The sequence below is a fragment of the Macrotis lagotis genome, chromosome 3 (assembly GCF_037893015.1).
Source record: "Macrotis lagotis isolate mMagLag1 chromosome 3, bilby.v1.9.chrom.fasta, whole genome shotgun sequence".
In the NCBI taxonomy this organism is placed as follows: domain Eukaryota; kingdom Metazoa; phylum Chordata; class Mammalia; order Peramelemorphia; family Peramelidae; genus Macrotis; species Macrotis lagotis.
The window spans coordinates 113,326,746-113,352,137 of record NC_133660.1 but is presented as its reverse complement, the minus strand read 5'-3'; the positions used below and the strand labels follow the sequence as shown (position 1 = coordinate 113,352,137).

Below are 25,392 nucleotides of genomic sequence, written 5' to 3'. Positions count from 1 at the left end.
GGCTAGAGTTGAAAACAGAACTGTAATTAGTGGTACAGGCATAAAGAAAGGACACATGGCTTGTTACTGAAATATGACCTTTCTTTGGAGTGTCTCCACCAATATCAAGGACCTTATCCACAACTTAGAGTGAATTCACAAACTTATTCCTCAATCTGGGATACCCTAATAAGTCTATGACTTGCCCATAACAAGCAAGATCTATGGTCTTGTTGATATTGACTCTCCTGTCACTGGTGTAATTTGAAACTCATTTTCTACTTCTCTTCCTAGTGAATCTTGTTCACCTTCTACCTATCTTTCAAAGAGGAGCTGCCCAATAATGTCTTATCATCTCTCATGCCCATCTTCTTTTCTGGTTCCATCTGTCCTTCAAGATATCTTGCATTCCATTTTATTTTGGTCAAGTCACTCTCAGTAATGCAAGACATCATGAAAGACCCATCAATTGAATCCACCTGCAGCCTTTTGGAGAGTCTGGCTTCCTGTAATACATAGCTGCCTATAAACTACCACAGGGACAATATTGATGCCTAGACAAAGTTGTTTGTCTCAGAGTGTGCAATGGAGTCACTGAAAGCACTTTGTAATTTCCCATATGCACACCAGCTCTCATCTTGTTCATTTTTCAAACGACCTCATAATTCCTTAGTATCTAGGATACTTTTAGAGATGAAACATGATCAAAGGACTGTCCATCCAACTACAAGGTGGAGTCTGTGCAAAATACCCTGTAGCTACCCTCATAGAGCCATTTTGTTCCCCTATGTACTGATTATAACCCATATCCAGAAGGCTCTCATTTTAATCTTAAATGCATATTTCTATTTAAAAAGCAACCTTTCTCACATCACTTAAATGTTGAAGGTACTTGAATTTTTATGGGTAGAAAGGGATTCACTCACATCTCTAGTCTACTATGCCTGTCTTGTTATTCAGTCAGAGTTACAACAGTCCTTTAAGGATGTTCCTTATACTGTCATTTGATCCTAATGTCAGAATCATTGACGGCCTTGTGGTTAAAAAATCATTTAGTCCTAACCTGGGGCAGTTCAGCTTTGGAAGGTTTTTAAAACTTCTGATGAAAACCATCCACTATATTCTCCTGAATGAGATCCAGCGTATGACATTAATCAATGCCAAACTTTAGGAAATAAATATTTAAGTGAAATCTGATGTCATAGTAAATATTAAGTAAATGCCATGTGCATCTTTATTTGAAAATGAAATATGAAGGAAAATTTCTAACGGAATCTAGAGAACCATGTTTTCCCTCTCCATTCAACTCACATATATACCTAAGTCTTAAATTTCACATGATATGAGCTACCCATGTATTTAATTATATATGAATGGATATATGATAACAAGGTGTATAATAAAATGCAGCAGTATTACCATGCTGCTAAGTATCTGGGTCATCCAAAGACATGCTTAGTGCTAAAAATAAACTAATGGGAAATTATGAGGTGTCAGCAACATAGAACCCTACCTAAATACTCTCTTTTGTCTTTTCTGATCACTCTCAGATTTGTAAAATATCGTTGGAAGACTCTGATTGGGAATGTGTCAACTTTTTCCAAGAAGTCTTCAGGATGAGCGCCCAGTCTGGCATCATATCCAACTTTTCTCTGCTTCAGTGGTCAGCCAAATTTTATATAAACTCAAGTGCTAGAGTTCCAATTCTTGAAAGTTAAGATGAAATAATGGTCAGAAATCACAAAATGTGCTATATAATTAATAAAGAGGGAGGGGAGACACAGCTTTCCACACTGGGAAGTACAGATTGGAATCACTGACCACAGGCAACCTAAGAGGCAGAATTTATTGAAGGTATGACCCTTTTCCAGTGAATTTTAGGGTCAAGTGCTCCTTTTGTTAAAGATCATCTACCATGTAGGATCATAGATTTAAAGTAGGAAGGGATCTCAGAAGTCCAACTCTGTCTTACAGATGAGGAAACTGAGGTCTAAATATGAAGTAACTTATTTGCTCAAAGTCATAATGCAGCAGAGTTGGTATTTGAAACAAGGCACTCTCTCTTGCAATTCAGCATTCTTTCCATTGCATCACTCTAGATATAAGTGAAAGTTTATACTCGCATAATTTCCAAGGAGTCCTGCTGAGGGATTAAAGCTGAGGGAAGACGATTCTGAGATTGGGACTAATGAAACCATATTTTGACTTTCTTGGATTTCAATGTCGGTTATTTTCAAGCATTTATATTTTAGTGATAATTTAACTAATGTTTATGACATTAAACTATCAATTGAACTATAGAGGTATACATAGTTTCTCAGAATGCAAATCCTGATATGCAATTCTGTTCTTTCAGGATTGAGATGCTTTTGAGTGATGCTTATAATCAATATGAGGGTATAAGATATGTACACAAATAAGCATGATATAAATATGTGACAAGGGCAAAGGATATATCCAAGAAACCTTAAGAGAAATGGCTATTTTAACCTAATGGAGAAGAGAAGGTAGAAAGAAAATGAATTGTGCACAGAGCCTGAAGGGTACACCTACCTTAGGAAACTGGGAAGAAGAAATTGAACCAATGGAGACCAAGAAGCACCCAGTAGGTGTTTAATAAATGTCAGTAGAATTAAACTGAGTAGCAACAACCGGGAAGGGAGGTACAGAAGCAGGAAAGAGAAGCAAAGAAAGAAATTCATATTACAAAAAATAGAGTGGTCAGTGGATCAAATATCACATGGAAAAAAAGTCAAAATTGATGATGGAAGTTTTGGGCTCAATAAATTAAGGCCACAGCTGCTCCTAAAAAGGACAGACTTATTTCCTGGTGTATTTACATTGATTATTTTCTTCTTTGTGGGCTCCTGCTATATATTCTGCTGGAGGGCAAAACTAAGAAATTCTCTCTCTTAGGGAGAGAGATTTTGCTCACCAGCACAAAAATCTTTCTATATATTGGAAAGGAATAGACAATTTCTTAAAAAAAATAAGTTCTCTACTACTGGACATGCTTTAAATGGGATTACTGCCCTTCTTAACCAGCTATCATTGATCCAGGAAGTGGAAATAGGACTCAGTGACTTGTAAGGTAACTTCTAGCTCTTATTTTTTAACAGTTTATATCTGACTAAATAGCTCTACTTTTGAATTGCTACCCCTTTTTAATCACCTTGCCTTCTGTAACCCACACATGCACACTTGTGAATACTCATCCCTCATTCATTCATTCTAAAATCCCTCAGCCTCGTACAGGCTATTGCTCTGAAGGCTTATGACAAAAAAAAAAAGACTTACTTAATTCTACAATCAAAATAGTGCTAACTCATAAAAGGATGCTCATATACATCTGCTCCTTGTTTATCTCTATTCCACCTCCCAGCCTGTCTACATTAGTCATTTCTCAGTTTGTGTTTAGCAACTATATTAGATAAAATGAGAAAAGTTCGGGGAAATAGGAAGAACTAATTATCTCTGAAATAGACACATGCTGATCTGATATTAAAAAGGGTGCTATGTCAACATTACTCCCTCCCTTCCTAAATATTTTAGACCAAATCCTTATAAGATTATAGGACTATATTCCAAATCCTAAGAGCCAAATCCCATTTAACTCATAGATAATCTAAGCAAATCATGTCATTATTAAGCATTCATATATTTATTGATAATCAATAATGTGCAAGGTGCTGTGAAATACACATTTATCCCTTCCATATCACAGCTTTTCCCCATATTATATAATGTAAGTCAGCATAAAAAATTAAATGGAAATTTGGGGGGGAGTTTTGCAGAAGCTGTATTCATTACATGAAAAAAAAAGATTTAGAAACTCAGAAAGACACAAAATATATGATAATTAAGAATTTTTCTTTGGTATAAAGAGAGGGCCAAAAAATTTTATGTATATTTTCCAGATAGCCATAGTCATAACCCCCATGATGTAGAAGGGATAACTGTATATGTGTTTGTGTGCATACATACTCATATATTAAATGTATATATATATATATATATATATACATATTTGTGTATGTGTACACTTATATTTGTAAAATCATATATATGTAAATATACTTATATATTACAAATCATGTCTATATTTACACATTCACACATTCATGTGTGGACATATTAATACACTGCATATTATAAGATTGCTGCTTTTAGATACTTTCATTGACTACTTCTCAGTTTATGTGTTTAAATTCACTGGTTAGAGAGTTCTATTAGAAAACCTTAATGCTGATGACATAGTATCATGGGAAATGAACTTTCTCAGAAACTTAATTTCTGACCTTAGGAATCAGTATGGTGGTGTCAAGCTCAAGCAGAAAAAAAAGAGCCACTGAACCTATATAAGGATTCCTGCAAGCTGCATATTAAGTCAGATAACCAAATATGTATGTTGCCTATGTTTTTTTGTATTTTAATTTTGCTTAATGATTTCCAATTACATTTTGATGCAGTTTGGGTAGACTTGGGAGTGTTGTGGCTACATGGTTAGCATGGTTGACACCTCTGGTGTAGTGAGAACAATGAACTGAATTGGATTGGAGCCCTAGCACTGATGTTGGATGATCACATGCTACTTGCCTCACCCTAAAGCCTAACTATATAATCTAATCTAAATTTATTAAGCTTAGGTTGGGTGCTGGGGATAAAAAGACAGAAATGAAAAAATTCCTTTAAGTGTATATTCTTCAAGGGACCAGCTTAGAGCAGTATATACATGGTAGTTTGTGGATAGAAGGGAAAGCACAGGAACAGCTGAAAGGATCAAGACAATGAACTATTTTAGTGTGCTATTACTTCCAGAAATGTCTCTGAAGAATTTTGGAATTGATTGTGTGACATGGAAGCCACTGGGACAGGACCACCCAACAGGATACATCCACAGCAAAGAAGGTGCTGTGCTCTATGAGCAAAGCAGAACCGTAGTAACTCCAAAGAAACTGAGATGTGCAAGTTTAGAAACATCACTTTAAATGCTCATGAAAAATATTTATGCCTGATAGGACATAACTTTCTGAGACCTTCTTGGTCTGATCAGTTAGACACACTATATTTTCACACTGACAAAGTGAGGTCATTTTGATCCTTTTTTATCATAAAGGATAACTATCAGTTCCAGTAAACAGAGTTAAAAAAGGTGTGGTTTGTTTCTTTTTTCCTTCTTTTATCCAGACTAAGATCACTGTAGGTAGAGTTTAAAATCTCTGGACTTGGAGCTAAGAGGTGACTTGTTAGGAATGAGAAAGAGAGATAAGTGAAAAAAAGGGGGAGAAACTAGGAAAATGGAATATATGGAGACTATGTCACTGAGCTTAAACAATGAACCTAAAGGGAAATACTGGTTCAGCAGTCAGATGCCTGTCAGTAATATTTTAATATTTTCTTCCTCTCTCCAGCAAGTTTTCTTTCCTTGTGTTAACCTGAACTTTTGCAGCTTCTTGGACAGATCGATGAGGTCTTTTCCTTCTACGTATACTTATACTCAAGGATGTCCACACCAACTAGCCATGGGGTTGGGGTGAAGTACTAGGTGCACCATAAACAGTTTAGCAATCAAATGGTTCAGTCTCCCCATTGTTTAAAAAAATGGTTTTAAAAAATATCTCTAATCTTCTTAGCTAAGACAAACAAATGAACTTACACTATCACACTTAAATAAAACATTTTGATAAATTTATTCCATTGCGCTAGGAAGATAGGACTGTCGTATCAAACACAAAATTTGTGCCCATGTCGGGGTGAGGGTGAGATAGTAAGTGCTTAGTAAGAGAATAAGTGATAAGGAGGGGGTAGGATCCTCATGAGGTATAACTCCTTTTACTTCATATAAAGGTCTATATAATATAGTTTAAAAACAGAGATGAAAAAGACCTGTGCTTGATTGAAACAAGAAACCTTTAAACTAGCAATCGATACTTCATTAATACTGTGAATACATAGTAAATGAGGTTCTGAAACTGAAGAGAAACAATCTTAAAAACAATCCTGTCTTCAACTAAAGATCTATTATAGATTAAATATGTATACATGAAGGTAGTCAGTGGCTTATGGTAAATTGTAAAATATTTTTAATAACTGCTAAATCATCAACTCCCTAAAGATAAGGAGCTTCAGCTTTCTTCTTTCCTTGCCCAGGAATCTGCTTGGATGCCAGGTTGCCGATGACTGCTAGGATATGGAATTTTGATATCCATTTGGTCCTGATTTACACCAGGATTTCTCAGGCTGCCAACAAGCAAGTCCAGAACTTCAGGCAGCCAAAATTCCACCAGAGACAACTGTCTTTTATTTTATAGCTTATGAATTTGGGGCTTAATATGATTTTCCACTAACAAGTTCTGTACCCCCTCCAAAGTGCTAAAACCGGTGTGTAGATCGGCAAAGTAACCCAGAACAGATGAGGCAAGTTAATATTAAACTTGAAGGAAAACTGTACAAATTATGTTGTTTACTTAGGAAAAGAAAAGGACCCCAGTTGAAAAGGCTGACACATGATTTATTGCAGACACTTAACTCACATATTCACATTTTTAACCTCAACCACACTTGAAGCAGCAGCATGTTGGCCAGTGTGGTTCCTGGTATTTGATAGGGCATTAGTAAAGCTATCAATTAAAAAAATCCCCACTGGAACTTGGTAACAAGTGACTCAAAACAATGAGCATCTTCAGCTCTTACAAAATATATATAAAAAATGCAGACTCATATCCAGCATGAGTAATAAATCACAAAAGAACACACTTAGATGAGCAAGCATACAATTTGTGGAAGAGTTGGGAGAAAAAACTGTGTACAAATATGAGGGAAAGAAATAGTGATGTTATTAGCATGACAGAGCAAATAATGTCTTCCTTGTAGCTACAAGCAGAGTATTTGGCCAAACAGAACTTCCATAATAATGAATTTAGACACAAATACTTTCCCCCACCCTATTGGTATGTTCCAGTGAAACTTTGAAAGGAATCAAGGAGAGATTAGATACTGTAAATCTGCCAAGGGATGTGATAGGATCTTCTTTTTCCTAGAGACTTTTAATATCTCCATATGTGAGGGATGCTTGAAAGGCAGTCCTCCTTAGGCAGAGCCTAACTTCCCCTTGGATCAGAGTTAGTACTTCATCTAGTCCAAGGGGTACTTATACCCTTTTAGTTGATGGATACTTTCAGACTAATAAAACCTAGGGACCAACTTTCTCAAGATTTTTTTAAAAATTCATAATCAAGGAGTACTAAAGAGATTTGTGAAAATAAAGATATAATTCTATCCTATCCAAGATCACAGACCCCTGTGAAATATATTCATGGATGCCAGATAAAGAATTCTGTTTTCTATGGCTTATTTTGTGATTCCATCAAAGAGCAACATAACATAGTGAAAACTCATCCTTGGACAAAGTATTAGGTCAAATATGATGGGTGTCCACCGATCTTTTAATGATGACTCATTCTATTAATTGAATGTTCCAATGCCTTCAGGCACTGGTATTGCTAACATATATATATATATATATATATAATGTATACATATATATAATATATATATATAATGTATACATATATATAATGTATACACACACACACACACACACACACACACACACACACACATACAATTCACTGTTCCACCTAATCAGGACACTCTCATTAAGTGGTTTCTAGTAAACAGTATCCTATGGGCAGTATTAACTATGGAGAGGCAGTGTGTTATAGTGTGATGGGTACTGTACTTGCAACTGGATGACGCCTAGATTCAAAGCCTCCTGACCTTTATTAGCTGTGTTACTATGAACATCACAATGTTTCTGACTGAGTTCATTTCTTCATCTTCAAAATGGAAACAATACTTGTAGCACCTACCTCACAGGGTTGTTGTGAGGACTGTATCATATATATATAATATCATTTTGTAGAGAAGGAAAATGGAGACTAAATAGCTATTTTAGTAAATTAGTGAAACCAAGGATCAGAACTCAAGATGTATGCATTTTCTTTATGTAACATTGTCTACTGAGTCCTGCTCCCATGAATATCAGTGAAAGAATAGGAAACCATTATTATTGTTCAGTTGTGTCCAATCCTTTGTTATCCCATAAGACTCAGAGCCATGGCTAATTCAATACTCAGTTTTGAAGGGAATCACCTCTGGTTTCCTGTAAATTTTATTTTGTGATCCTGTGAACTACTGCCATGACATCTAAAAGCTTATTCTTCCATTACTGAATCACCATCATCAAGAGAAGATTTATAATGCCAATCAAACACCCAAGGACTTAGTGAGTTAGAGAGGTGATATTCTTAGAAACCCTTATTTCTGTCAGGAAAGGAATGTAGGAACTCTAGGGGGCAGAAGGAAGAGAGAACTGGTCAAGAAACTGGGAATTGTGGGCTTAGCTTTAGAATTAAAATTGGGCAGGTGATTTCCCTTTTATGAGTTGAATTGTTATTAGGTGGAAGAGGATCTAGAACTTTGCACAAGGGCACTGGTAGTATTAATATTCCTTTAGCAAGTAGAAAGAACTTATAACATCCAATTATTCTTGAATAATCCATTAAAATAGGAAGCTACAAAATTATGTTTGATCTTTGTTCTCTAAGAACACCATGATATCAGAGAGGTTATGCCATGACAAGCACATGAATTGGATTTGGGGGGGGGGCTGTGCTAAGTGACTTGTTCAAAGTGACACAGCTAGTAAGTGTCACATGTCTAGGCTGGGTTTGACCTCCTAGCCTCCTGACTCCAGGGCCAATGCTCTATCCACTGCACCACTGGGTGCCTTCTCTCTCCTAGCAGATATATCCAAGGTAAGATTGCCTTCCATCTTCCTCCAAGTTGGCTTTCCCAGCACTGGTTTGGGATATTCAAAAATATTAGGAACTTTCCTGACAAGGTGCTGCCTTGGAATTACTCCCATAGTAAAACTTGGTGTCCCAAGGTCTTAGGTCTTTCATTCTCAAATAATTTTGTTTCAGTTAGTTCATTTGAGGATAGTGTTTGTGTTGTACTAGGAATCAGAATTGTTGGATATAGTTCTCCTTGGGTGTCCATTTTCTACACCTGTAAAATGAGGGCATTCACCTAAGTGATCTCAAAGACTTTCCCCTTCAACTCTAGGGAATTCTTTTCTGCTTGACCCTTATGAAAGACTGTTGGAAACAAGATAATCATAGGGCAGAATATGCTAATAATCCAACACTATCTGCTATGCCTACAATCCCTCTACACATAGTCAAAGTACTGAACACAAGTTCAAACTGAGCTAATGATAATTAGATTATACCATGAGAAGACAGAAAGTATGCTTTTACAGCTCATTTTAAACTTTTAGTAGAAAAAATTTATACAAAAATCTTAATTTTAAAAAATACCATTAAATCATTCTAACTAGGAAATTATACTAATAGCTAATTCCATAATTCTAATTTGTTTTTATCTACATAAATTTGCCACTGTTAACACAGCGCATAAATTATCTGTTGTTTTTTTACCACAAGTAATTGCAGTGTCTAGGAAAAAATAAAATGCATTTCCATAAATTAATCTTCAAAGTTTCACATCTATACATGTGTCCTGTCATAAGAAGTAGTAAGTAAAGAAAGAAAAGGAAAAAAAAGGAAAAAAAGACAATGTACTCTGATCTCTTTGGAAAAAAAGTCCAAGGAAGGTTATCAAGTGAGAGGTTTAACCCAGTGGTTTAGGCTAGCATCACCCTTGGCTCCATACCAAGAACAGACAAACTTGGTTTGTTTAATAAGACAAAAGCAACTGGGAAACACTCTTCTTTTTGGCATAAACTGATGGATAACTCCATTCTTTTTTCTCTCATCTCTCTGGAGATGGTGGTGCCTATCACTTCTATAGTCATTATTATGTTCTACAAATGGAATAGGTTGGCATGGAGGGTAGAGAGAGAAGGGAATCCAAAAGTGGATCTTTAGGTGTCAATTATCTTGATGAGAAATGGAATGCCAGAGAGCCACAGATAGTTCATATTTACCCCACATTGCTGGATCTCTATTTTCACTCTGACTAAAGGCCACTCTGATGTGATCTTGCCTTGTGATTCGTAGAGGTTAAACTATTTGTTAAGATTACAGCGCACCACAAAGCACTTTAAAATTGTTTGTGGATCAGTCATGTCCATCAGGTCATTTCACCTTTTGAATTCATTTCTATACAGACTGCAAAGTACAACAGTATATACTGTTTATTCAGAAGATATGTGGACTGACAAGAGTCAGGCATCAGGCAGTTTTTCAAAAAGTCTGGGAGATAATTTAGAGGCTAAAATGGCGAGCTGTACAAACTCAGACTGAAATGGGTCATGTTTTCTCAGTTATGAAAAAAAAATTACCCCTGAGGAGTTTGGTTGGAAATATTGGGATTAGTTTTAATATACTCCTTGTTGCCTAAAAGTTTCCTGGGGCTCAATGTCGAGATTTCACAGCCCAACTTCTTCTTCTGCCCTAGGTCCATGGGCTGTCCTGACTAAGCACGTTCCTAACAACCCAGAATCTGGCAACTGGGGAGACATAGCAGGAGACTCCATGGTCAGCAAGGAGAGCGAAGGAGAGAAACTGGGAGTCATGACTGCCGGTGGATAGGGAAGGTGCTGGTGAAGGGGAGAACGTGGGTATTTCTTGAATGCTTTTTCTGGAGGGAGGCTTGGCATTCGTGGTGGCACTGCCTTTAGACCAGGCTGTGCTACTGATGTGATCAAAGGCGGTGGGAAAACAAAAGATTTCTTCCCCTGTGATAAGCCAGGCACCTGCAATTCATCTTTCAGTTTTGCAATATCATTGAAGACAGAAGACAGAGGCTGAAACTGGGGCTCCCAGTTCAGAAGATAATCCCAGTCATAGCTGCTTCTTAGATCTTTAGTGGGAGCTTCTAAAGTTGCAAGAGATCCATACCTTGAGTCCTGATCATTTGAAATAAAGATAAAATCTCTCCTACTATCTTCCATGAGGGTTTTATCTTTCATTCCGATTTTGTGGAATGTCTGGGACAGCACTTTATTTTGAGCATAAATGGCATCACATCTTTCTCCTACCCCCTCAAAGGTGAAACTGCTCTCTAAGGTTTCAGTGGTGATCACCACATCTGTTTCCCCAGACAAGCAAGAGAGCTGGTCAGAGTCTCTGGGTATTCCAGAATCTGGCACCCGAGATCCTCGGTCACTCAGAACTGAGCTGGAGCCCTTTCGGCAAGGATGCTCATTGATCCTCTTGATTTCCTCATCCTCAGCTGTATCTCCTTCCACTGAGCAATGGCCACTAGAGTCTGAATGCCTGCAAGGATTCACCATATCCTTTTTCTCTCTCATATCTACTAAATTCAACCACTCAGACATGGAGCCCATAGGAAGAAGCCCATTGGCCATATCTGGAGCTTTCTGGGAGTCCTTGAGGATGCTGGGATCACTAGTTAGGCTCAGATCACTAGGTGAAGATGAAGACACCTTTTTTTCACCACAGGAAGTCATTGTGTCTTTTCGTTTATATCTTAAAATCAGAGCAACGAGACTGATGACGAAGAGCAGGAATATGACAATGGAGGCCGTGAGACTGATTGACAGACTATTAACAGACAAGGTATAGTATCCTTCCTGAGGGAAAGAAGACACATTTACAAAGATAGTACAAGAGGAAGACTTAGAGTCCATTTTGGGACTGTGTGCTGTTACCTTCATTTCAATCATGTCATCTTTCCTGTTGTCACTTTTCACAAAAGGGGTGTCTCTAATCCAATAGATATTTCCACTGGTTTTATTAATTGATAAGAAAGATGATGAAGTTGCAAAGGTATAAAGCACAAGTCCATCAATTCCAGCATCAGCATCAGATGCTTCTACTTTGCCAATGATATGTCTTATGTGATGAGTCTCTGGAAGACTAAAGAAATACTGGTCTTGTGTAAAAATTGGTTCATATTCATCAATTCCTTCAACATCCACTTGGACCATCAAAGTGGCTTTGGCTTCACCTTTGTCTTCTGCTTGAACAATGAAACAGTGTTTATTTTCACTTTCATAGTCTAGGATTTGCTTGGCAAAGATATCCCCTGTTAATGGGTCAATAAAAAACAGATCATGATCAGGAGGGATTCCTTGATTCATCACACAGGATGATTGAATAGAATATGTTAGGTGTCCATAAGGACCAGAATCAAAATCCAAGGCATGTGCTGTACACATGACAGAGAAATTAGGCAGATTTTCAGGGACAACACAGTTCAAACTTGAGAACATGAACTGAGGAACATGATCATTGTCATCTAGGACACTGATAGATACCACTGAGAATGCAAAATTATTTGTTCCTCTATTTGAGGCTTGGACTGTTAAAGTAAACAGTGATATATCCTCATAATCCAAGATTTTAATCAACTCTATCACTCCAGTTTCCCCATGTATTTGGAAATGTCCTCTCTCATTTCCTGAGATGATGGTGTAGGTGACTTCTGAATTGACTCCAATGTCATGGTCTTTTGCAGAAACCACAACAATTTGACTACCAATAGGTAGATTTTCCTTAACATGGGCATAGTAATCTGGAGAGCTGAATATTGGTGGATTATCATTTGCATCAAGCACATCTATTAATATGGTGGCTGTAGAATTCAACTGGGGATGACCATGATCATAAGCTAGAATGATGAGCTTATGACAGGCCAAAGTTTCTCTGTCTAGAGGGTGACTTAGCACAAGATGACCAAAGCGCTTGTAAGGGGATCCTGAGGGAATTACACGAGTTTCCACTTGAAAGGTATTCTGCAAATTACCGCTGATGATAGAATATTCAATATATGTATTTTCATGGGTCCAGTCATGGTCGATAGCTGAAAATGTGAGCAGGGTGGTTCCAGTGACTGCATTTTCACTCACAGTGATGTTATAGTACTCCGTGGTGAACTGAGGAGCATGGTTATTCACATCTTGAATTTCTAGTTCCACCAAAGTAAGGGCTGTCAAACCAGGGATTCCACCATCTTTGGCTTCCACAAGAAGCTGAATTATTGATGTTTTGTCCGGATGCATCACAGGTTTGACAGTGAATATAGAGCCTGAAAAATAAGAACCATAACTATGTTTTCTATGTTTAGATTTGAGGTATCTGTTCAACAAAATTATTCATTCAATACAAATATTTACTGAGAAAGATTGTATATATAGAACCATGATAGATGCAATTATTTTTTACCACTAACTATACAAAAAAAGAACAGGACAAATTGTGGTTCAGTTGTTATTAGAATTTTGTGTATGTATGCATACGTGCATGTATGTATATTGGTAGCTAGGTGACACAGTGAATACAGCAATAAGCTTACATTCAGACTCATTTTTCTGAATTCAAATTATTAGCTGTTAAGTCACTTTGTTTGCCTCAGTTTCCTCATCTGCAAAATGAGTTGTAAAAGGAAATGGCAAACCACTATAACATCTTTATCAAGAAAATCCCAAATACAGTCACAAAGAGGTTGATACAACTGAAATGGCTGATCAAAATGTAGGTATGTCTGTGTACATGTGTATGTATGTGTGTGTGTGTGTGTGTGTGTGTGTTTCTCCAATATAAAAGGAGTTTGAATAGAGATAATACCTGCACAAGAGGCAGTATGGCATAGTAAATGAAATGTCAAACTGGTAGTTAGATCTGGGTTTGAATTCTGTCTCAGAGACCATATGGGTCATTATGAGCAAATTATTTAACTTCCCAGTGCCTCAAAACTCCCTTATCTAAAAAAATGAACAAAAATATTCATAAGGCTGTGATAAGGCAAATACTTTGTAAGTCTTCAAGTGCCATATATATGTGTGTGCTGCTATAGCTATTGTTATTTCACTTTATTCAGCTATTTTCTTCAACTCACATGACTAAAATTCATTAGAATGTTTCATGAGGAATCTGGGACATGGGACTGGGATGGAGGAGAGCAATGACATTTAGACCAAAGAACTGTTTGACTGTGTGATTGACTTTGAGTTAGTTATTTTATTTCTCTGGAACTCAGCAAGGGGTAGGAACTGATGGAGTTTTAAGATCCTTTCTGGCAGTAAAATAATTTTTGTTCTATGAGGTGCTTCAGGATCCTCTGGCATGCTATACAAGCTAGTGAATAGAAGAGACTTCATTGGTAATTCTTCATGTGCAATAGGATCCTTCAGTCATTGATCTGGAAATAAATTAGATTCAGAGGTCACCTGGTCTAACCCTTTAATTTAACAGATTGGGAAAGTGAGACTGAGAAGGAAAAAAGTGACTTGCCCAAGGTTAACCCAGGCATTAAGCAACAGAGGCCAAGTTTGAATCCAAATCTTCTAATCCCAGAGTCAGTGAATTTTCCCATCAGTGTACCATCATTGGTAAAAACTTTCCATGTAAAATTCTGTAGAGTTGGTTTAAAACACAAATTTGTGATCAGGCTAGTCACCTCACATAGTATGGCAAAATGCCTCAGGTCATGACTACATATAAAACATGCCAATATGGAAATACTTGGTAAATACTAGAGGAACAGATACTATAATATAAGAAAATGATGAAAAAATTCTCCAGAGAATGCTATTGCCCCTTTCCTAAAACTACTCCCTTCAAGTCAGTATGAAAATTCATTTGTGATTGTTTTTTTAATCAGTAAAATGTTTTCTGTAGATCATTGTTTCTAGAAATAGGTAACAAATGATATAGTCACATGAGGTCACATATATGAATGGTACAATGGTATTTCGATAAACTGAAATGCTGATTTCTATTAGAGTTTCACTAATAATGAAATCAAATTAAAACCAAAAAGAATTATCTAATATGTTCCTATCCCTAAAATAGGTTTTCTCTTCTTTTTTCCCTTCTCCCACAAGACTGGGGCTAATTGTCTGGTCATGCCATCTGCCAAGCACCCCAATGCTCAGATTGCATGCCATCATTTGTGATTTCCTTTTCCCTTCAAGTTATCATTTATGTATGAATATTTGTATGTTTTTGGAAGACAAAGGGGTTAAGTAACTTGCCCAAGATCACACAGCTAGGTAATTATTAAAATATTTGAGGCTGGATTTTGAATTCAGATTTGAATACTGACTCCAGGTCTAGTGCTCTATCCACTGTGCCACCTAGCTGCCTCTATCATTTATTTTTTTTAAATAATCCTTTATAGAACAGTTTTGGGGCAGGCTATATAGCATGATTTTGCCCAAGGCCTTTATTCTCCTCAAGAGGTGATCTGGTTGAAGAAAATTTTTTCAAATATCATACAAAATTTTCACTGTTTAACCATCTAGATAAAGTTTTAACTGTAAGACCAGTTATCAACCAATAACTACAAAGTTTCCCATAGCCACAAAGGTATGCATAATGCAATGATAACAAATGTAAGAACTTTGGCAGGGAAGCATGTCAGCCAGAATACCTAATGTTATAAAAAGTCCTTTCTTCTTCTTTTGTTTCTTAATGGTACGAAAGGAGAAGGATGACTTTTTTTGAAATGGACATCTGAGGATTTATGACTCATCCCCTTCTTCTTTTTTTGACTTTAAATTGCTTTATTTTTGCAAACGAAATGAAAGCATATTAATTTTTATGCTAAGGAATGTTTCCATAAATAATTGCCACTCAACTACACTTGTCAAAATAAATAATCCAAATTCTACTCACTTTCCTGAGTAGAGAATTACTTTATTGATGATAATGGGTACCTCATCATGCATCCCCTTCTTCTTAAAGATGAGAAACCTGAGGCCCAGAAAGGGCAGGTGACTTATCTGAAGTCACATAGGTAATAAATGTGAGAGGCAGCATTTGAACCTACTTCCTCAGCCAGTGGTCATTCAACTGTGTCACAGTGAAGTCGCTATAACTTACTACTTTGTAGCTGGCTTAATGGTAAACAAAGTCTCTAGCAACATTAATGTTTCAAGCTATAAATCAATCCCCCTGATGCATAGTTTGACTCAGACTGAATTTTTTCTGCAATAGTCCTGGAATGTTTGCCAAAATTTTACCTGGTTTTATGAATAAACAAGAGTGTTACTGTCAGGAACCATGAGCCTTTGTGCACCTGGGATCCAGTTACTGATTTCAATTTCTTTCCAGGTATGTCTAGGGTGTAAGAGAGAAAAGATGGCACAAGACCTGGAGCCCTAGATTTCCAGATTAAGAGGAATCTTGTGGCTTTACTTTAATGAATTCTAGCCAAGCCACTTTTGAAAAAGAGGTTTGACCATTTCCCACTCTGTGATTGATTGCAGACCCTGAAAACAACTCACCATTCTGGGGGTCAATTGAAAATCCTTCAGTGGGAGAAAGGATCTTGTAGGAAATCTTCCCATTATTTCCTGCATCTTGATCTGTAGCTGTCACAGTGAAGATGGCAGATCCTACAGGTGTCATTTCAGATAATGTGACCTATATTGAAAAGAGAAACAGATTAAGAGGACATAATTTGCTTTGGGCTAAAAATATTTTCCTGGGCAAATGAAAACTGGGTGGGGTTTTTTTGAGGAAACATAAGCCTATGCCTTTCTTTGGACATGCTGCTTTTCTTGATTTCCTTAAGATAAATTATTTTGTTGAACTCAGATATTAAGAGATAAAGGCAGAAAAGTTCCAGGATTCAGGGTAAACTTTGACTTATTCTTTCCATCTTTTTGAGATTTCAATTTGACTTGTTTCCTTTCAAAAACAGTTCCAAGGGTTAGAGGAGATAAAACCTCAATCTCTCTCTCTCTCTCTCTCTCTCTCTCTCTCTCTCTCTCTCTCTCTCTCTCTCTTCTCTCTCTCTCTTTCTCTCTCTCTCTCTCTCCTCTCTCTCCCTTCTCTCCTCTCTCCTCTCTCCTCATTTACAACATATTTTGAGAAAAGATTGTATTCTTTCCAGCATTTTAAGGCTATAAAGCCTGAATGAATAGCAGATGACATCATTGTCCTCAGTTTTTAAAAACTGAAGAATTAATGTTGAAGTGAAGCAAAACACCTGTTGGTATGCTAGCAATGTTAAGCATTTTTCTAAAAAACATGTAGTATCAAAAACAATCTCTAACAATGCTGAGAGAGCCTTAGACATATACCAATGAGATTGGTATAGGCATTTCATGAGAAGGAAATTAAATGAAATATTCATCTTTCAGTTGTAGTCCCATTAACCATACCTCTCATCTTATAAAATATTAAATATTCAGAAAAGTGTATTACTGAATGGCAATGGAGTCCTTGGGCTGCTCTCTACATTTCTGAGCTTGGGTCATGGTATCCATAGAACTGTAGGTTCATTTACCTGATAGAAATCTTGGAGAAAGATTGGGGCATTGTCATTGATATCCATAACATAAACCTTGAATAATGCTTCCGTGTTATGTACAGAGTCTGAGACTTCAACCAGTAGTTCATATTCATGTCCTTCTTCAAAATCCAATGGCTTTGCCAGCATCACTGCTCCAGTGTTGCAGTCAATAGAGAATCTATTCCCAGGATTACCTCCCTTGGTGAAACTGAAGTCAAGAGCAGGGTCTGAATCTCTGTCATGAGCATATACTCGAGTCACAACAGAACCAACTGGAATACCTATAATAGTGACAACTGTAGTCAGCCATCATTAAAACCCATTCCCTTATATGATCACAAATGCACTTTTATCTTGACCCTTTCCCGGAATATTACACATGAAACAGAAGAATGTATACTAAAAAAAAAACAAAAAAAAAAACCCTTGTCTCTCTGTTAGGGGGATGCTCTAAGGCTACTTGACCTCAAGACTCATGAGATATCCCAGCTCAAGATATCCCAGCTTATAGTGTACCAGTTAAGACACCATTCTTATAACAAAATTCTGAGTTCCTTTAATGAAATATTTCTATTATCCAAAGTAGCCCTATATATTTTAAAGCTGTCATAACATCAATGGAACTCATTCTATTGATACTAAAAGAGAAGCTGCTATCTTTTTTCTTGGAGATCCCTCTAACATATCACCTTGTAGATAGGGAGGGGTCTTCTTTACATTAACTGTTTAAAAAAACTACACTGCTACAGGTTCTTCCTTCACCTCTTCCCCTGGAAAAGTGCTGGGAGAAAATGTCAATCTTATTAGCACTTCTGTTGAAGAGTCTGATAGATTTTTGCCTGGGAAAGAGGTGGAGTACATTGAAATGACAGGCATAGGCAACAGATTTAAGACCCATATAACCTACAAGGAAAATTAATATATATTAATATATATATATATATAAATTAATTTGTATAAGTTTAAAACATGCATAATTATTTCATTTTTATTTATAAAAAATTCTCAGACTTTACCATGGCATTAAAGTCTAGGAACTGCTGTCTTGGGTTATCTTGTGAGAAAATAGTTGACAAAAATGTTCCCACAAATTATTCTCCCTACACCCACTTAGCCTTTGTGGTGTTGACCCATTATACTGATACAAATTCCCAGAGAGCCCAACTCAAATAGAGAATTATATACTAGAGTATGAATACTGGGATTTGTGAACATTAAAAAAAACTGATAATTCCAATTAAATTTAATTGACTCCTTTTTAATTATATTTAAAATCATTATTCTGATAAAGGGTCCACAGGATTCACTAGACTGCCAAAGGTCTCTGTGACATAACGTTTAAATACATGAACTGCCAAGTATGGCTTTCTAGAGTAATTGCTTTTGGTGGGGATAACCCAGTAAAATGAGGACATTCATTTTAGATTCTTCAATTAATAGGAATCAAAACCACATTTATGATTTTCATACTTACTTTCTGGAACTTCCACTTGTTCAGAGGGGAGGAAGACTGGAATATTATCATTGAGGTCTACCACTTGGATTTTAACCATAGTTGTAGCAGAAAGTCTGGGCATTCCTTTATCAGCAGCTTGTACAACCAAGCTAGTTTGAGAAAGAAATTGGAATGAAGAAAAACAACATTAATATTAAATATCCAGAAGAAAATGAAAAATGAGCTAACTACTTATTTTTTTCCTTTGGCACTGCTTTTCCCAAATCACATTTTTGAAAAAAAGAAATATATATTTTGACACAAGAATGAGAGACTGGAATTTATTTTTTGACAGGTTTGGATAATCAAGTCCAACATGCCCCAAGAGATTAAAAACGTGTTTATGTAAAAGCAAATGAATAACTTCTGGGAGGCAGTCTGGAGAATTTGTTTCTTTCCCAAAGAATGCTCAGTATACTGGATAAAGAGATACCTCAAAGAACACTTTTCATGCCTTCTCCAAACCATCAGGTTAAAAACATGACCTAATCTATTCATCTCACTCAAAAAATAAAATTTCTTAAATAGAACTAAGAGAATAGTATACACAGTAACAGCAATATTATATGATGATCAACTGTGAATGATTTAGTTATTCCCATTAAAACAATGATACAAGATAATTCCAAGGAACTTGGGATGAAAAATGCTATCCACTTCCAGAGAAAGAACTGGTGGAGTCTGAATGAAGATTGAAGCATACCAGTTTTCATTTTATTTTTTTCAAGTTTCTTTTATGCTTTGTGTTTTCTTTTAAATATGACTAATATAGAAATCTGTCTATATGATTACACATGTATAACCTATATCAAATTGCTTGATGTCTCAGGAAGGAAGGGAGAGAGGGAAGAAGAAAATTTTGAAATCAAAAATTTTAAACATCAATGTTAAAATTGTTTTCACATGTTAATTGGGAAAAATAAAATATTAACAAAAAAGAAAAAATATAACTTCAAAAGGGTTGTTCTGCATTGAGAATTTTCATCTCTATATCCAAAACATTTGAATTTAAATGTAAATTTAAATATGAATTTTTAATATAAGACTATCATCATGTAATAGAATATTTGCATAGGATTTAGGTGTACTGCCACATATCTTACTTCCATGAATCCTCACAGCAACCCCAGGAAGTCAAAAGTGTTTGTATAGTTATCATTCTCATTTTATAAATAAGGAAACTAAGGCTTGGAGAGGTATCTAAGATCCAAGATGCAGCAACAAGTGGCAGAGTTAGAACAAGAATTTATGTCTTTTAATATCTTGTCTTGTACTTCTTTTCATTGATATCAGGCTGTTATAATTAGCAGAAATTAAATATGTACTATTAGACTTCAAATTAGCTAGCAAAGTTAAATGGTTGGGCAGCTAGGTGATGCACTGGATAGTGAACTGGCATTGGAGTCAGCATGACCTGAGTTCAAATCCGACCTCAAACACTTAATCACTTAATTGTGTGTGACTTTGGGCAAGTCACAACTCCATTCACTTGCAAAATACAAAAAAAGTTAACTAGTTTTAAAGAGTTACAATTTAGAAAGAAAGATGATGGGAGGTATCATGTTAAACTTATAAATCTAAATCCCAGGATCCAGAGTCAAAGCCTGGCACTACTATTTACCATCTGTATGAATTTGGAGAAATTGCTTAACCTCTCTGGGCCTCAGTTTCTTTATTTATAAAATGAGGAGGTTGGATCAGATGATCTCTAAAGTTTCTACAATCTATAGATGTAAGATCCCTTGGACTTGATTTTAGAAATGGGCATCATGCGCTCCTAGCTCCAAAAATTGCTTTTACCAGTAGAACCTGCCCATTTATCACACTTAACTGTCCTGATCCCTTTCCATCATTATGGAGTTTTTTTTTTCCCTTCCATTATAAATGTATCTTAATGTATATTAAATATATATATTATACATTCCTTCCAATAGTCCAAATGAAATTACAAATAGGTATGTGTAGTTTTCTCCATGTTATACTGCTATGTCTGGGTATCAAGGGTGTTAGTGATTCAATCCCTGGGTACTTCTCCATTTCCAAATAACCCAAGCTACCTACTATACAATTACAGTTTAGGGTCTTTCAACAGAACACAGATTTGAATTGTAAAGTTCTGCTCAATTGGGGAACAGAAATAATTCCACATAGAAGGGTTTATTTTGTCTACAATGATCATCAGTGAGGTACATATGGAAATATTTTACTAAAAATAATCACCTTCTAATGTTTCTCTGAAGAAAAGGAATCTTATGCTGGTATCTTAGCCAAGACATCAAAGTGGATATTCTGTCAGTTCTTTCCCTATAACCAGCCCTATTTTCATACCTTAAAATGTTTTGGGGGAGTTGAGATTTTACACACACACACACACACACACACACACACACACACACACACACACACACATATATATATATGTGTGAAAAAACAAGTAGAAAATTTTGATAGAGAAATACATATTTCATTTTGAAGTAAGAGGACAAGATGAGAGTGCCTTGGAGACCCAAGGGACAGATGAAAATTATAGTTGCAGTGGATGAACTTTGTATAACTTCTGAGAGGCATCATGTCATTTATGATAGCTTCTTGGCAGTCTTTGAGAAATTAATGGGTTGTTTTCCATCCAATTGGTCATATGCACATGGAGAAGCACTGCCTTAATTGTGACTTCAGTAGAGACTATAAATGAGGCTGCCTAACTGTAGAGGGGTCCCTTTCCATTTATGTTCACTCTTCTTGTTTAATCAATGATGGCCAAACAATCTTCTCATGCCAACATCCAAAATCAGAACTTAAACTGGTCAATCTCTCAATTAGAATTGCTACGATTCCCTGTCCTACCACCATCCCCAAATCCTTTTTGAGGTTGCAAATAGGGGATTCTCCTTACACAAAAAAATGATGCAAATCTATTTTTACTTTAATACCAACCAAGATCAGAAATGGCTGTTTTGACTGCATTGCAAAATGCAGCAATTACTGGCTGAGTCAGAAACATATTTCTCAGAGCTGTAGTAGTAGAAATACACTACACTAACTACCCTATAGTTATTTTATTGTCTCCATACAAATACTCAAAAAGAATCTGTGAGCTCAGTGATGTGAATTCCTACTAATGATTCAGATCCCAATCCCTGCCTGTTTGTCCATCCTGGGAATCTCTTTTCTGTGCCCCCCCATAGGATTTTAAAAGTCATTAGAACATGTTGGAAACATTTTTCACTTCTATATAACAGAAGGAGAATATATGAATTAGCTACCACTCTTTCCTCAATCTCATCATCTTCTTTTTTGATAATGCATTCTTTCAAGATTTTTTTTTTTAATTTGGCTTCTTCCTTGTGGTTATTTGTTGGTTCCCTGTTGAAGTTGGTTTCCACTCACCCTTCACCAATTATTTGCCCTCTTCATGATACTGATTTTCAATTCTTCAGTGATCCTTATGTTCTGTGATTGTAGTCATAATGGGCATTAATTACATATAGAACAAATATGATTTTAACCATCTTTTGAAGAATGTTTTTCCATGGCTTAAATCTCTCTTTTTAAATAAAAGTTGTCTAGGAAAATTTAGATTAATGCTTTTTCTTCCTCTTAATAAATTTTCCTAAAACAGAGACATCAAAAAGTCCTCCTCTGCTCATTCTGCCTTTTATTTGGAAGCCTGAAACAAGAAATTGAGTTAAAAACCATTTGGTTTCTTTATTCTTCTTTTCTTTATTCTCACAAGCAGAAGTAGTCTCTATCAATGATCATGTTATATTAATACCTTGAGGCACTTGTCATTTCAAAGTCCAGTAGCTTACTCATAGCAACCTTTGGTACAGCATGCTTGCCTGGAGGATCTTTAATGTCCTTTAGGACATTTGTAACATTCTGTTACAAAATAATGGTGTCATTTCCTCTGACCTCCATTAACTTGCAATTTATTGACCCCATCCCAGGGTTTGCTAACATTCTTGACTTCATCCAAAATTAGAATATCGTTCCCTAATTCCTTTAGGATAAGTACTCTTTTCCTGGTAAGTTATTTTGCTGGCTAAAACAAAGATATCCCTTACATAATAGACCTCAAATAACCCTCTGATCACAAGGATGGATCAATAATACTTCACTAGAATCAAGAAGATGACCTAAATGTTAGGACAGAAGTCACCAAGGGAATTTAGATGGTCCAAAATCAACAGTGTCCTGAGTTTAAAATGGTTATTTCTACTCTTTTCTACAGATGGAAAAATAAAGTTTGAAAAATCAGTCCTTAAAAAATGATGCAGTAACTCAAGCTTGAGGATTATATTTCCAAATCACTGGAAGTCTGCCCTTCACATGGCCTTTATGTGCCCTCATGTTTTACAAATGAAAGCCCAGCATAGGTTTTAATTATAAAACGTTGGCAGCATTAGATGCTGGCAATGGAGTTCATCCATCCTTCCCCAGTTTAAATTCAGCAACTGATTTCTCCTTCTTGGCAATGTAAATCTTAGGGAACATTTTTTCCTTCCACTTGTTTCCAAAAGAGTCCTCTGTTGTCAGTATTAAAAATACGACTGATATATAACTATCCCCTACCCCCCACCTCCACCCTTAATGATCTCAGTTAATTTATTAGAAAAACTTCTAGTTGCCTCTCCGTCATTTGCTTCTTCAAGTTTCATACTCCAGCCTACGTCTCCAGATTTATTTTACGTTTTCCTTTGGTGAACTCTATCATCTTGCCTAAATGCTTACAACATTCCAGTTGCTAATTCTGCTCTTGAACAAGCTATTTTCCATGCATAGAATGTACATCCTCATCATCTCTGCTAAGAAGGACCCCTACTTCCTTTAAATGACAGATTTAAAAGTTGCCTTCTCTAGGAGGCCTGTCTGCTGCAAGCCCCCACCCCAATCATTTTGGATATGTTTTGTATTTTCTTAAAGGTATATATATATAGATATAGATATATATATAGATATAGATATATATAGATATAAATATGTATATGTATATGTATATGTATATGTATATGTATATGTATATGTATATGTATATGTATATGTATATGTATATGTATATGTCATTTCTCCCAAATGCTTCTGAAGGGCAGAAATCATTTAATTTTTGTCATTTCCCAGTACTTATCAGGGAGGTAAACATTAGTAGGTACTAGAAAATGTTTTTCATTCAATTGATTGATTGGATATATAAAACAGGTTAAAAGCTCTCTCAAGGAAACAATTCTTCACCTTTAAGTCCACAAAGCTCTATATCAACTCTATTTATATTTAAAAGGGATGAGGAAACAAACAATGGTCTAGACTCAAAAGGCAAATGGTTCCTGAAGAATTAACACATCAACATAGGTATTCAAAGGGGAAAAAAGCACCTTTCAACCATTAAATGCATGTGGTAAAAGTTAATTTACAATCCCAAATAACAGGAAGTTCAGAAACAAGAGCAAAAGCCTTACTAAAATTTTCCAAATCCTGGACAAACCTGTAGGAATTGGTGAGTTCATAGTCCAGAATTGTGTTAGTTGCTATTACACCACTCGTTGCATCAATCTGAAATGCTTCATCCTGGTTGCCTGAGAGGATTGAATACTCAATTTGTCCATTCAATCCACTGTCAAGGTCAGCAGCAAAAATCTATGGGAATACAGATTGTTGGTTAATCTATATGTGTTACATTGTGTCAAAGGATTTTGTGAGTTCATTGAGGTGGCTATTCCCAGCATATCATCTGTGTATGTGTGTGTGTGTGTGTGTGTGTGTGTGTGTGTGTGTGTATACACATATATACCACAACAATAACAACCAACTGATTCAGAATTTTGGGCAATGGAGAAACATTTAATTTAAAAAAAAATTGTTTTTAAATTAAAAGTTTAATTTCCTTGAATATTCTTCTATTCCTGAATTGAAGGTTCTAATAGAATGTTGCCCAAACTAGTAGGTAGACCAGAAAAGAAGGCCAACAAAAACTAAGGTAGAACATAGAAACTTGGAGCTAGAAGGAACTTCAAAGGTGTTCTACTATAACTGCCTCCTTTTTTTTAGGTAAGGAAACTCAGAGACCAGTAAAGTTGACTTGAAGCTAGAAGGCCTTGATTTGAATACTAGGTCAAATGCTTACTGATTTTGTGAATCCTGACAGAACCCTTAATCTTTCTAGCCTATTATCTGATTTTATAAGAGATTAGTTTCAATCATTTTAAAACAATTTTATAACTACAATATTCTTTGACGATAGTTTTGCTTTCATTCTAAAAACTTGCCAGAGATGGCATTGATACAGGGAAATGATGTAGAGAACTATGAATGTAGAAGAAACAAAAACTACAATCTTAAATGCTATTAAATCTATTAAATCTTGTTAAATGGGTGGAGGTCTCTCTCTCTCTCTCTCTCTCTCTCTCTCTCTCTCTCTCTCTCTCTCTCTCTCTCTCTCTCTCTCTCAGACTTCACCTGGCTTATTATCCTCAGAGTGCTTACTGCTTTTCTTACTAATTTTGGCCTGTTTTTTTTGTTACAATATTTTTACCATAATAAAATCCTGAATAGTTCTAACATCTTAGAGAGCTGCAAATTCTTTTACCTATGTAGCGGCCTTAAATCTTCTGTCTTCAATCTCTAAATCT

The 25,392-nt window shown here is 36.0% G+C and overlaps 1 protein-coding gene across 1 annotated transcript in view; it reads right to left on the bottom strand.

The window, feature by feature from the left end:
* Positions 1–7,546: 7,546 nt before the first annotated feature.
* Positions 7,547–25,392, bottom strand: part of DCHS2 (dachsous cadherin-related 2) — a 320,767-nt gene continuing 302,921 nt past the window's right edge. The window contains exons 13-17 of the mRNA XM_074231573.1: positions 24,249–24,400; positions 18,749–18,879; positions 17,269–17,555; positions 16,262–16,400; positions 7,547–13,059 (exon numbers count right to left, since the gene is read on the bottom strand). Of these exons, the coding sequence (XP_074087674.1) occupies positions 10,436–13,059; positions 16,262–16,400; positions 17,269–17,555; positions 18,749–18,879; positions 24,249–24,400 (3,333 nt within the window). The 3' untranslated portion in view covers positions 7,547–10,435. The remainder of the gene's footprint in view (positions 13,060–16,261; positions 16,401–17,268; positions 17,556–18,748; positions 18,880–24,248; positions 24,401–25,392) is intronic.